General features: G+C 38.4%; 1 protein-coding gene across 1 annotated transcript; it reads right to left on the reverse strand.

Annotated features, from left to right (window-relative positions):
* Positions 1 to 1,357: 1,357 nt before the first annotated feature.
* Positions 1,358 to 11,297, reverse strand: gmppaa (GDP-mannose pyrophosphorylase Aa). The gene is made up of 12 exons (XM_073474220.1): positions 11,196 to 11,297; positions 9,965 to 10,062; positions 9,545 to 9,648; positions 9,028 to 9,220; positions 8,670 to 8,729; positions 8,451 to 8,581; positions 5,284 to 5,418; positions 4,839 to 4,936; positions 4,703 to 4,749; positions 4,463 to 4,555; positions 3,202 to 3,370; positions 1,358 to 1,912 (listed from the first exon to the last, which is right to left on the reverse strand). Exons 1-12 carry the CDS (start codon positions 11,233 to 11,235, stop codon positions 1,812 to 1,814), a joined length of 1,269 nt encoding a protein of 422 aa, XP_073330321.1. The 5' UTR covers positions 11,236 to 11,297; the 3' UTR covers positions 1,358 to 1,811.
* Positions 11,298 to 12,810: the final 1,513 nt, after the last annotated feature.

Here is a 12,810-nt window from a genome sequence, read left to right on the forward strand (position 1 = left end):
AATGTTAAATTGATATTCAGGTATCAGGTATTCAGCGAGTTGGCACTGACAGCTGGTAACTCAGGGGGTTCAGAAAAGAGTGAAGAGAAGAAAGAAAAGCAGGAGCAGGGAGTTGGGGCATTAGATGACTGTGCTGTGTTGGAGCTCACAAAAAGTTATGAAAGAAAACCCAGAACATGTTTGGACTTATTCATTCACTCTCACACACCCACATCGCTTTCAAATGTTTCATAAATATATCCATGTATTTTTTAAGTTACAAATTATAGTAATATTTACTAATAGTATCAGTGAGACCCTTAATGTCACCTTTCTAAAAGACACAAAGACAAGACAAGCTATCATAAAAACTAAAAGGCACAGAGGAGCTACTGTAGAATTTCTGCTTTGAAAAATCCATGTTGACTGAAAAAGATGAATACACTTTCTGGCAGTTGACACGTCTTCTGACTCACCAAGCTAAAATGCTCTTCGTGTAGACAGAAAGGGGAGGGATCTGAATCCAGCTTTCGTCAAGTGTCACCTTTGCTGTCCTTCTATTCTGTCCTCTATACTTTACACCACTTCCTGCTCTTCTTCTGCAAACACGCACAGAGCTAAACACCGACTGTGCTTCCCACTGAGAGGCAGAAGACCAGAAGGACACACTTCCAGCATGCGGTGTGTTCAGTAAATAATATTAGAATTTAGATTTACCCCCACTGTGAGCACAAAATACAAGTTTTGCTGATATGGGAGTGGAAAACCTATTTGATCTAATGAATTTTAGGATTGCCTTTCATGTGAGGAGCAAGTGATGAACGTCCAATCAAGAGGGTAAAAACACTGTAATGAGGCAGTTTTCTTGAGCAGCGAGACACCTGAATCAACAATGAAAACCACAGGCGCCTACATGTGAAACCTCACCATGGATTAAGATTTACATTAACTAGTTTTTTTTCCCTTTCATTGTAAAGTAGAAGGTGAAGAGACTTGATTAAAATGCATTATGCTGCAGCGCCACTATCACAATTTACATCGCTCCTTAATAGACACTCTTTGCAATAATTGGAACAAAAATGCTGAAGTGATCATGAGTGCTCAAGGGCCTAATAAGTAAATGTTAATGTGCTGTATCCATAAATTGGAACAGTTCCTCCAGTGATTGCGAATGCACTATTAAAGTATGTGCTTGTTGCCTAGTCTCCAGGCCCCCTGCTAAGTTCACATTTTAAAAGGCAACATTACTTGATTGCGATGTAAATCTCAAGCCCGCTGATTTATTTTGGTGGTAGTCAATTGTTGAGACCAACAAGGAAGACGCTAAAGAGTTTTAATCAGAGCTTCACACAAATAATCACCTCTAGAAATTAACCAGTCAGTAGCAAGAGAGTTTTATTTTCTTATATTTTTCTTCTCACGCTGAAGTAACAAGTCTTTGTTTGTCAAACATGCCCTTGAGAAACAGGTCGTCCATAAACTTTTTAAAAAAAATCTTATTACATTCAACCAAATATATTACACTGCTGTCTGCACTAATTTTACAGTTCGGTAAAGTTAATAAAAAACCAATATAAACCCCTGGCATGACAGCACTTTTCAAGGTGAATCAACATGCGTGATTAGCCTCTCTCTAATGTTGCTGACACCCAATGATGCATAGAGGCTGGAGGACAAATATATAAAAATCTATCTTTCAAAACTATTTAATGAATGTCCCATATCTTCACTCTTGACATCTTATATACAGTAACTCAAAGGCATTGCCGGCAGGCGTCCAGCTGCATCCTTCAGCGGTGACAGTAAGTGGACAGAAGCGTGAGGAAGATTAACTAGAGAATAATTTGGTTTTTGAAGCCACGGTTGAGGTCTTTGTGCGGGAGGACAATCGAGTTGAGTATAATCACTTCAGAGGGGATGGTCACGTTACAACCTGAGGAGAAAAAGCGAAGCTGTGTTTAGTCTGTGCACTGGACTACGGTATAAAAGACATAAAGCATCATATTTCTCACACTCCTGGCATGTAGAATGTGATGGCTTTTACATATCTGGTACAAGTAACAGCAATTTCTTGCATGGCTGAACGGGCTAAGAAGAGCATCACTGAATACAACTCACAGAAAATCAAATAACAGAGATCTTATGGTATTGGATGCAGGGATGTTGGGAGTCAGTCACAGTTGGGGTGCTGAGGAGTCAGTCCATATAATGACATCCTTGTAAGTGGTGTGCAATGTTCATGTTTTGTATTAACGTAAGTGACCAGGATAACTTATATCCAACATACTATAGGTCAAAGCAGCCACACAGAATACAGTCAACATAAGTCAGGAGCTTAAGAGGCAGAGAATTTCCCCAGACTCCCTTACAAAATCGCTCCATTTTGTGAGGTATTGAATTAGGAGAAACTTTTTGAAAGTTGTCTATGATGAATTATTATTCATTTGGCCATTTTTGTAAATTCAGCATACTTCACATATTAAATTTACTTTTCTTTGTGTCAGAATTGGGTGCACTGTTCTGACAGGTGATCTCTGAGAAGTGCAGTGCAAAAACTTCAAAACTAGAGCTTCAACTAAGGATATATTCATTAACAGTAAATCCGCCAATTATTTTCATGATTAATTGATTAATCAGCAGTCCAAAACCCAACCATTCTTCATTTACAATCATAAATGATGAAGAAAATCAGCAAATCCTCACATTTAAGAAGCTCAAACAAGCAAATGTTTGACATTTTAGCTTAAAAAATGACTGAAATGATTAAGCGATTGTTTTTCTTTCAATTGACTAAACAATGAATTGACTAACTGTTGCAGCTCTATAATGATAGCTGTATAATTCAGTAAGGCTTCTAATAGACTTATTGAGACATGTTGGCGACTTATTATGAATAAATGTTAAACCAAATGCGTGTATTAATATATCAAATAACTCTCCAAAAATTAAGGTTGCATGATGTGGATTTTCTCAGCCGCTACCGATAACTGATACTTACCTGCTTCCCATGGCCAATACTGATAAAATTACCTATAATTTCTCTCTTCAAGCAACCAATTTTGGAAATCTGAAGCCTTACCCTCATTTACCCACTAACTTTTCATTTCTGAGAACAAGTTCTAAATGAAAAATGCTGCTGAAGAGAAATAGACGTATTTTGATGCTGAATATAATGAATATTTAACAATTCATCTGAAGAATACAAGGTCAGAGCACACTCACCGAGAATTGTAATTGAGGGTGTGAGTTTTCCATCTCTGAAGAGGGTCTCGCTGTCGATCTTTGCATAGGGATCGTTGGGGTTTGGGTCACTTGGGGTCCCCTCGACTCTCGCCCACTTGCCAATGGTGCTGTCCCATCCCACAACGCTGTTCAGAACACAGCAGTGATCCTACAGGAAAAAATGACATGACAATATTCCATCAGAAAACTGTACCGTCACTGAAAATCAAAGGGTATTCAGATCTGCTGTATACTGTGAGATACTGCTCCCCAGATTACTTATAACTTCACTCTAAAAATGTGCCATGGACCTTCTTTAGAATTATAGCTCAACAAACAAATTGTCCTTGTCGGCAATATGCAATGAAAATCAATAAGTCACCCGCAGTCTCAATTCATTTTGGAGGCATCCAGTCATCACTGGAGACGTGGGATTAAATTATGTCAGCCTCCAAATCGTTAAAAATGACATCTTTGTGAGAGGCACAGGCAACTTTATTTCTGCTGTGACAGAGGAGCTTAAAGATAAATTCCAGAGACGCCTGTTGAAGAGTGGATAATGTTTATAATAAAATGTTAAGATGTCACCAGCAGTAAATGGGCAGATAAATTTCCCTTCAACTCACTGAGGGTTAGATCCAGTTTAATTCCGAACTTGATGGTTATACTGCTGCGAGTGAAGTCGATATTTGAAGCAAAAAAGGCTACCTTAGACTTTCCTTAAAGTTTGTGTCCCCCTCCAGTCAAAAATGTGTATTTCTTTGTAACCCTACAGCCTGAATGTTCGAGCTTCACTGTGGAGAGTGATGTCTGTGCAGAGTTTGAGACCAGAAGGCTGTTTTCAAATTTGTTGCTGAAAGTGTACATTTTTCTCTGTGCTCATTAAAATCTGATTTTTAAGAGATGGGCCTCCGAGCGTGATTTCACAAATGAGCCACTGATTGGAGGAGCCAATCCTGGTCCAGTACTTACAGAACACAAGTGTGATGCAGCAACTTCAGACATTTTGTGTCCAAGAGTTAAATAACTGCACATTCATATATTCAGATTTTTTTAACAAGGGCGAAGGAATATGTGCCATTTTTAAGGACATCAGTGTTGTAATTATACTTTTTTCTCTGCAAAAAACATGTCACACAGACAGGAGAGAATTTCTTTTTAGGAATGCCTTGATACATATGGTGGAGATCTTGAAGAGTTAGTTCACTTATTTATGTGGAAGTGTTGCAAAAAGCCCGGAAACTGCTTCACAGGGGCTCACCTGTAGAGTTGCACCATGGAGGATGATGGACTCTCGAACTCTGACTCCAGCACCAATAGTCACTCCAGTGCCGATGGAGACGTTGGGACCCAACTGGATTGAGAAAGGAAAAACATACACGTGTTACTTTTCCCCTATTAGCTTTATATATTTTACAAAAGGGTGTTCTGTTAATGGCACATGTGCATTTATATATATTTATGGGAAAGCACAAGAGGACAGTTTGGGAAAGATGCTTACCACAGCTGTGGGGTCAATGTTGGCTGTAGGGTGAATGTAGACGTTACCTACGGAAAAGAAATGAAGATGAAGTGTGAATATATTCGTCTCCAATATGAGAAAGGAAACAAAGCCACAGAAGTTAAATAAATCTCACCACTTATTTTTGGCCCGCCCTCTTTATTTGAGGCCAGTCTTTCAGGATGAGTTGTGTGGTACTGGTTGAGGTACAGCCGACTGGCATAAATTGCAGACCTGGAAAAACAACAAAATACCAACAAAAGTATGAATATCAAGGATATATATATATCAAACTCTTTCTTTTGGATTAGGGCAGCACTGTATGGTGTTGGTGGTTAAAGTACAGCGTCTTAAATGTTCAAATGTTAATTTATGTTTGCTTAAAAAGAATACAAGTAGCATCCCAGATGGTGTTTTTATAGGTCCCATAATGTAAAAAAGTGATATTTCCTGTCTATAAGCATAACAACAGTCCAATGTCTCTCTTCTCTAACATTTTTACAGGCTACACGGTTGTCCACGTTGCGAAGACAAATTTATGCCCTGTCTAATGTGACAGCATTTATGAAATGTGCACTCACCCTGCAGATTTAATCTGGCTCCAGAAGCTGAGGGTTTTATATACGTAGAGTTTTCCCTGTCCTGCCAGGGCAGTGAATATGTCCTGCTCCAGCCTGATGGCCTCTGCTCGGTGCCAGCCGTTGGTTGGCTCCTCTCTGCAAGAGACAGATCATCAGTTTATGGCACCGAGTTTACAAACCAGGGAGTCATTTATTAAAATACAATCTTGTGCGCACAGTTAGAGGAAAACCAAGGCAAAGTTGGGATATAAACAGAAAAACAGGCCATAAAATGAGAAAGGTATGACTGTCGATGTTTTCCCCCCTCGTATTTTTTTGAAAAATTGAGTTAAGACTTTAAATATGAGGTTGATTTCCCAAAAGTCGTGGCCTTAAAGTGGATGTTCTATATTACAACTATAATACTAAGCTGATGATGAGACACTGCAGACAAGGTTGCTCCCTCTACAGCCATGAATACTGACAGGATCTGCGGGCTGGTATTAGAGCCGAGCCCAAACATACTCATTTTAAAGTCTTCCGTGACCAACTTCACCGCTCTCCCTGACTACCTAATGAACAATTTAAATATGCAGAATGTGTTGTATTATTATTTTCTTATAGGAATTGGACCAGAAAACAAAAACAACACTTTAAGAATTGAGGATGAGTTCTTGTTGCCCCCTCTTTACCCCACAAATTACCAGTTATGTGCAGAAACAACCCAGTGGCACCATTACCTCAAAAAGTCTTTCTCAAAGTCGGAGAAAAACATGAATTTATTGCCCTAAAATCCAGCTTCTAAAACAAAATGAGAGCAGTTAGTTTAAATTCATCACTGATACTAACTTTGATGGTGTCAGTGCTGGGTTGAAACCAGCGCTGATTACCTAGTAGTGATCCAAAACTTAAGTAGAAGAGTCTATGTGTTCCATATTAATCAGGATCTCTGGCATGGTGTATTGTGAGAGCCCCAAGATGAAACGGAGTGTTAAATATTGATGAAAAGAATATTTTAAAGGATAGCACCCATAATCGAAGTTTTACCAAAAAGGAGGGGATGTGGTTAGAGGCAAAGTACTCCCCGAGAGATTTTGCGGTATAACTCTTCTCTTTTCTATCAAGTATCTGTGATGTGTTCAACAATTTTGCTGATTCGGTGCCCTGCTTGATTTAAGTGCTATTGATGTTCGCAGGTGAATTATGCACAGCATGGTTTGACCTTTTGATATATTTCCAGTGTCCTTGGGGTGCCGAATGTTAGCTCTAATGCACCAAAGTGAACATCTAAAAACAAACAAAGTGGAAAAAAAGGGTCCAGTCTCCAGAAATGAAAAAGGAAAATATCCGAATATTGATCCCATGTGTTACTGAAGGCTTCTGTGAGTGACCAGAGTGCAGACAGGAAGCTTTTTCAAATGTTCATAGGAAAAAGCACAGCTGGGGGTGTAGCAACTAACAAACGGAGCCAGAACTCATACGATCCTAGGCCGTTACATAAGTGTCTCTGTAAACTGTGTAACACAACGTTCCACCGACTGCGATCTATCTAATTAGTCTTGGCTAACGAAGCTAAAGAAGAAACAGGGACAACATAAAAGTAAATCAAAATATAGGAAGTTAGTGAAGTTCTGCTTGCTCTTCAGAAGATGAAGAGATCATTACGAAACTCGGGATGCAGTGATGCACTCGGGAAAGCAAGCTATAATAGGACAAACATTAAACCTAAGACTAGACAATGTCTGTATATATTTTTCTTTTTTGTGAATTTTGTCTTTGCTCTAGGACTTAAAACAAAACAGTTTGATATTTTGGGAAATTCCTTTTTGGCAAAGAGAGACAATTGATACCACTCTCAAGCTACAGCAAGCTGACAGTTAGCTTAACTTAGCACAATGACTGGAAACAGGTGGAAACAGCTAGCAGCAGCTAGCACTGCCGAAGGTGATAAGATTCACCTACCAGCAGCTGTGAAATTCACTATTCAGCATTTATTTAAGAGGTCAAGTGTAAAAGTGACAACAGGCTATGTGCCGGACTGTTTCTTGGCTCTGAGCAGTTATCAGACAACCAAGAAGTAGTCTGACAAATAAATAATACTCTGTAAAATTGGCATTTTTACACTTTGGTTTTTATTTATGGTTGAGAACTCCTGCTAGATGGATTTTGTTTCCTTTGGACCGAGGCAGGCAGCCATTTCCCCCCTGTTTACAGTCTTTGTGCTAAGCTAGGCTAAACTAATAGATCTGCCTGAATTAGGGCTGGGAAATGTATCGGTATTATATCGTTATCGTGATATGAGGCTATAAAGCATCTTAGATTTTTTAAATCGTTATATTTTGATAAGGTGTTATTGTTGCTTTTCCTGGTTTTAAAAGCTGCATTACAGTAAAGTGAACTGAACTTACCCACTCGTTCTAATAGTTGCGTTTACTCACTTGGTCGTTATATCTACATTACTGATGATTATTTATCAAAGATCAGATTGTGTTAAAATTTTGTCAAAGTACCAACAGTCATCCCTACAGTATTGTCACAATATTGAGGTATTTGGTCAAAGATTTTGTGATATTTGATTTTGTCGCCAATTCCCAGCATTTATGAATTGTGTTTTTCATAATATACAGATATAAACTGTGTATCCCAAATATAGCTCCAAAATATTGGGATATTATTCTAAGGCCATACCGTCGAGCCCTAACGAGAGTGGCATCAAACGCCCCGACAGAAAGTGAATCAGCGTATTTCCTTAAGAAACTTTTCCTTTCATTTCTGGCAGGCAAATAGATCGCTAATAGGTCCTGTTTCAAGGACAACATTTGGTAAGAACACAACAATCAATAAAATAAGATAAAATAAAGGTGCTTGCAAATTAGGAGGTGCATATTTTGGCAAAAAAGGACACAGACAACATTCACAAAGCACCCTCAGCCTTCACACTGGTTTTCTTTCTACAGTTCACACCATACAGGAAGTGCTCTATAACTACACCGTGCAGCCCTCAAAGACAAACTTACCCATCGTACGGATATCTGACGATTGTGTGTGGAAACAGAAATGATGGCAGGGAGGATAAGGGAAGGGATAAAAAAAAGACAAATGAAGAGAACCAAAGAAACGGAATAAATGGTATTCACATACGTTCCCACACACAGAGCCCCCGGGAGGGAGAGAGAGCTTCAACTCACAACAACATGTCCTGTTGATTCTTCTGGAAGACGGTGCCGATGTGCTGGAAGATTTCTGGGTTAAAGAGGTATATACCGCAGTTTATGATGTCACTCACAAACGTGCTCGGCTTTTCCACGTAGTGCAAGACCTGAGTGAAAAAGAGGAGTGGTCATGACTTCAAGGTGAAATAGCGATGAGGGACTATTTAGGAATATAAGACAGGAAGGGTTACATACCTCATTTGTTTCCTCGTTTTCAACAATGCAGCCGTAATTCAGGGACTGCGTTCTGTTTGCCTAATAAAATAAAGAAGGCAATTTAGGATAAATCAAATTTTTATATAGGCCTGTCATGATCACTTATTTTGTCTAAAGATATATTGTAACAGAAATAATATCGTACAATAAGTCCGTAAAGTAATTATCTGGACAGGCCTAACCAAGATCAAGATCAAGATCTTCCATTGTGTTCAACATGCCAAAAGCTAAACACAATAAAACACGATAAACGCTTTTGAGTTTTACTTCAAAAAATGCTTTGCTCCATTTTTCAAGTTCTATTAGACAGCAACAACTCTAAATAATTCAATCTCACCGTTGTTCCAAGGATGACAAAGCTGTTTGGCTCTCCGTGTTCCTTCTGGAAGCTGAGCATCTCTGTGAGAGGAAACGCTGCGCAGACATCAGCATTCAGAACAAAGAAAGCCTCTGGACTGCCGGAGACAATCTGATCTCGGAAGTGATAGATGCCCCCTCCCGTGCCCAGGGCTGAATACTCCTGCAGATACCTGCGGTGCAGAGTCAAGATCAACAAGAAGAACAGCGTACCCACAGTTATTCAGCAGTGGTAGTGCACCAGCAGGAATGGTACCATCACTACTGCAAAGAACACTGACTTCTTAAGAAATGTCTTCAGAGCATTACAGAACATTTTGTACACCTGGTGCATCTGATTTACTGACTGATGTGTTTAATAAAGAAAATAAATAAGTTCTTGTACTGTAGAAATATATTTATTTAAATATACCTATCCATATTTGCAGTACATACAAGAAATGTGCACGTCATTGTTTAGTCTGCAAGTAACTAGATGTTTGTACTCTGTTCTTTACCTGATGGAAATTTTGAACTCCTGCTGAGCATTACACATGAATCTGGTCAGTTCTTCGTTGGGCTGATAAAAGCCGATGAGCAAAATCTCCTTCATATTCGGCACCTTGTAACACAAAAGATGTTAATTATTGGGCTGAATTCATTAAAGGCTATTCTGTGCAACACAAGGCAGAGGGAAAGAAATGATAGATGCCAACCAGCAACTGGAACAACCTGTTCGGCTTGTACAGAAAAACTTCTAACACCAAACTGAAATTAAATTGTTATATATAAAGACTTTTTACAGAAAAATACATTCTCTAAGTTGAATCTATAATATATTTCTGGTGATATCTTCAAACAATATACTTGAGTATTTCGTCTTATATAGTACACTATATTTGCTATTTGCTTTTGCTATGTATTGCAGTGACCCTCACCTTGGCACATGCTTCAATGTGATGCTGCAGCATGGCCACACCAGCAACTGGAAACAAGGGTTTGGGGACTTCAAATGACAGCGGCCTGAACCTCGTGCCTGCAAAACAATTGACTGATTACTTACGACACAGATTCAAATGCAGATCACTTTTTCCTCATGTTTACAGTGCACATCAAAACTATATAGAGAAAAAAACGCTTAACAACATTATATGTGATGTGTGTCCTGTCCCCGCAAGTTTGTATTCTAAATCTAAACCTTTAATACTTTGCCTATACAGCACCTTTAATTGCCACTGTGTTTGAAATGTGCTATATAAATAAAGATAAGATAAAATAAGATTTACTCAGATTTATTAATCCTGAAGGAAATTATTGGACTAGAGAATACTTATAATAACATGAGAAGAAAATACAAAACACAATACACTAAACATAAAGAAAGAAGTGTAAAAGTGCTGAATAGAATAACAATAAAAATAGAAACAAAATAAGATACATTTGATAAAATAAGTAAACTACAATAGAAAACTAAAATACTTGTATTGCATATCCATGCACCTGCATAGATGCATCCATATCCCAATATCCCTAACTCATTTTGAGTAGTGTAGAAAAGGTGTAGGAGAAGTAAGCTGCCTTCCCTTCCTTTGCCTTTATGGATAAGCAGGCAAGTGTTCAGCAAAGCATTAAGGGGTCTGGTGGTAAACTAAGCACGTAAGTAATCACCAGGCAGCAGATAATCCCTGTCAAATCTCCATTTGGATTTACTCTTCTTAATGTTTTTGAACTGCACGGTGGAATGAATTAATGCCGAACTGAAGAGTGAGTCCAAATGCCACGATTAAACGTATTAAATAACTAACTCCTACAGTAAGTGTGCAGTAATCCTAAAACAACTCATTTTTCAAGTGGAGTTCGTTCACTCGGTCCGAGAAATAATTGGTCTGACAGGTAATTGATTAAGCCAAGGCAGGGAGAACTGTTAACGATATCTGCACTGACAGTGGTGTTAGCGACATGTTTTCATTCAGTGTTTAAGTCATTGAAACTATCAGGCTATGAAGTTAATGTTCTTGTTTGTCCTTTGTTTACTAGCGGTCGCTGACATTATGCCACGTCAGTGATATAAACAAGCCCAGCAGGTTTTGTTAGCGTTAGCAACCTAGCTTCGCTTTAACGGACCGGAGCCGACATTAAAAACACGACAAAGGTTAAACGCATTCTCACCTTTCTGGGGGCCGCCGATTAAAATAACCGCCTTCAGCATCTTTAGATCGGAGAGCTGTGATTTGTGAGTCCTGTCAGAGAGCTACCTGCACCTGTCAGCTGTTTACCGAACACTTCCGCATCCACTTCCTGCTTGTGACGTCATGAGATCAGAATCAAAACACGGAGCGGAGCGCAGCTCAGAGTGGAGGAGATTATAAGGACCTGGCAAACCTCTCTGACATGTTTTTTGGCTCATGGGAGACAATTAGGGCAACGCAGTTGTTACAAGAACTCTCATTAGGTGTTATTTAATTGATTTACATCTGTATTTAATGATCAGGCGACTTTAACAAGAAAACACCATGCACCTCACTGCCACCATCGCTGCTGCACCTCCAATCAATCAGTCAGTACACTTGATCACTTTTATTTCTTTATTTTACACTTATTTTGCCGTATTTTACACTTATTATCTTTGCACAACAACAATACACCCGTTTTGCCTTTACATTCTGTAATAATATATGTGCCTCATGTCCATACATGTATAGATAGTATATACACATGCACCTTATCCCTGCTGTCCTTTTTTTTATTCTGCATACTGTTTTTTTGTTGGTTTTCTTTATTTGTTAGTGTATTATTATTGTTGTTGTTGTTGTTGTATACATTTTATTCACACATACACACACATCTAATCTATCTAAGCCTGCTAGCTCCGCAACCCGACCCCGGATAAGCAGAGATAAAGATGATGGATGGATGGATGGATGGATGGATGGATTGATGGATGGATGGATGGATGGAAGGATAGATGGATGGATGGATGGATGGATGGATGGATGGATGGATGGATGGATGGGCATTTTATTCACTGATTACTATTTCACATTTCTGTAGTGGAGTCTCAAAGCAATACAGAAACAACGAACAGAGGCATCGTGACAGCATACCATGCAAATAGTGTATGGCTATTATCTTAGTGAGATGTTAAATTCAACAAGGTACCATGATATAAGATAAATGTATTATAGGGAACATGAATAAAGATTAAATAAACCCCAAATACAAATTAAAAAAACAATAATAATATAAAATAATAATTCAACAGAGACTGCAAGTACTATAATCAGATCTCATGTCTGACTGTATCAACACATTTCTTATTGTTTATCATTTGGATACACTGAACGTATTTCTTAAATTCCATTCTAAAGGGTTCAGATGATGGGCGAGACTTTGAGAACTTGGCTTTGTGGATGTGAAATTTTCTACAGATACTATTCTACTTACCATATAACAATATTAAATATAAAATGGTATTGTTTAATGTATGCTATTGCTATTGAATTTTGTCTTCAAGTAAAATAATTATCATAATCAATTTTTAGCATTGTTATTATGCCTTTTTAATACACAAAAACAATGCATTATGCACTGAATGTAATACTTTTATTTTCAATCCTCAAGTGATAAACTTGTCTGATCCTCTGTATAATTATTCATTATTATTTGATTTAAAAATATGCATCTGTAGGCCTAATGGGTAGACATTTTCACTTGGTGGGAAGAGCACAGGTGTCTGACCCAAAGCAGCGTAATGTAACTCAGCCGTTCCATAATTAAACTTATG

The sequence above is a fragment of the Pagrus major genome, chromosome 9, assembly GCF_040436345.1.
Source record: "Pagrus major chromosome 9, Pma_NU_1.0".
NCBI classification, from domain to species: domain Eukaryota; kingdom Metazoa; phylum Chordata; class Actinopteri; order Spariformes; family Sparidae; genus Pagrus; species Pagrus major.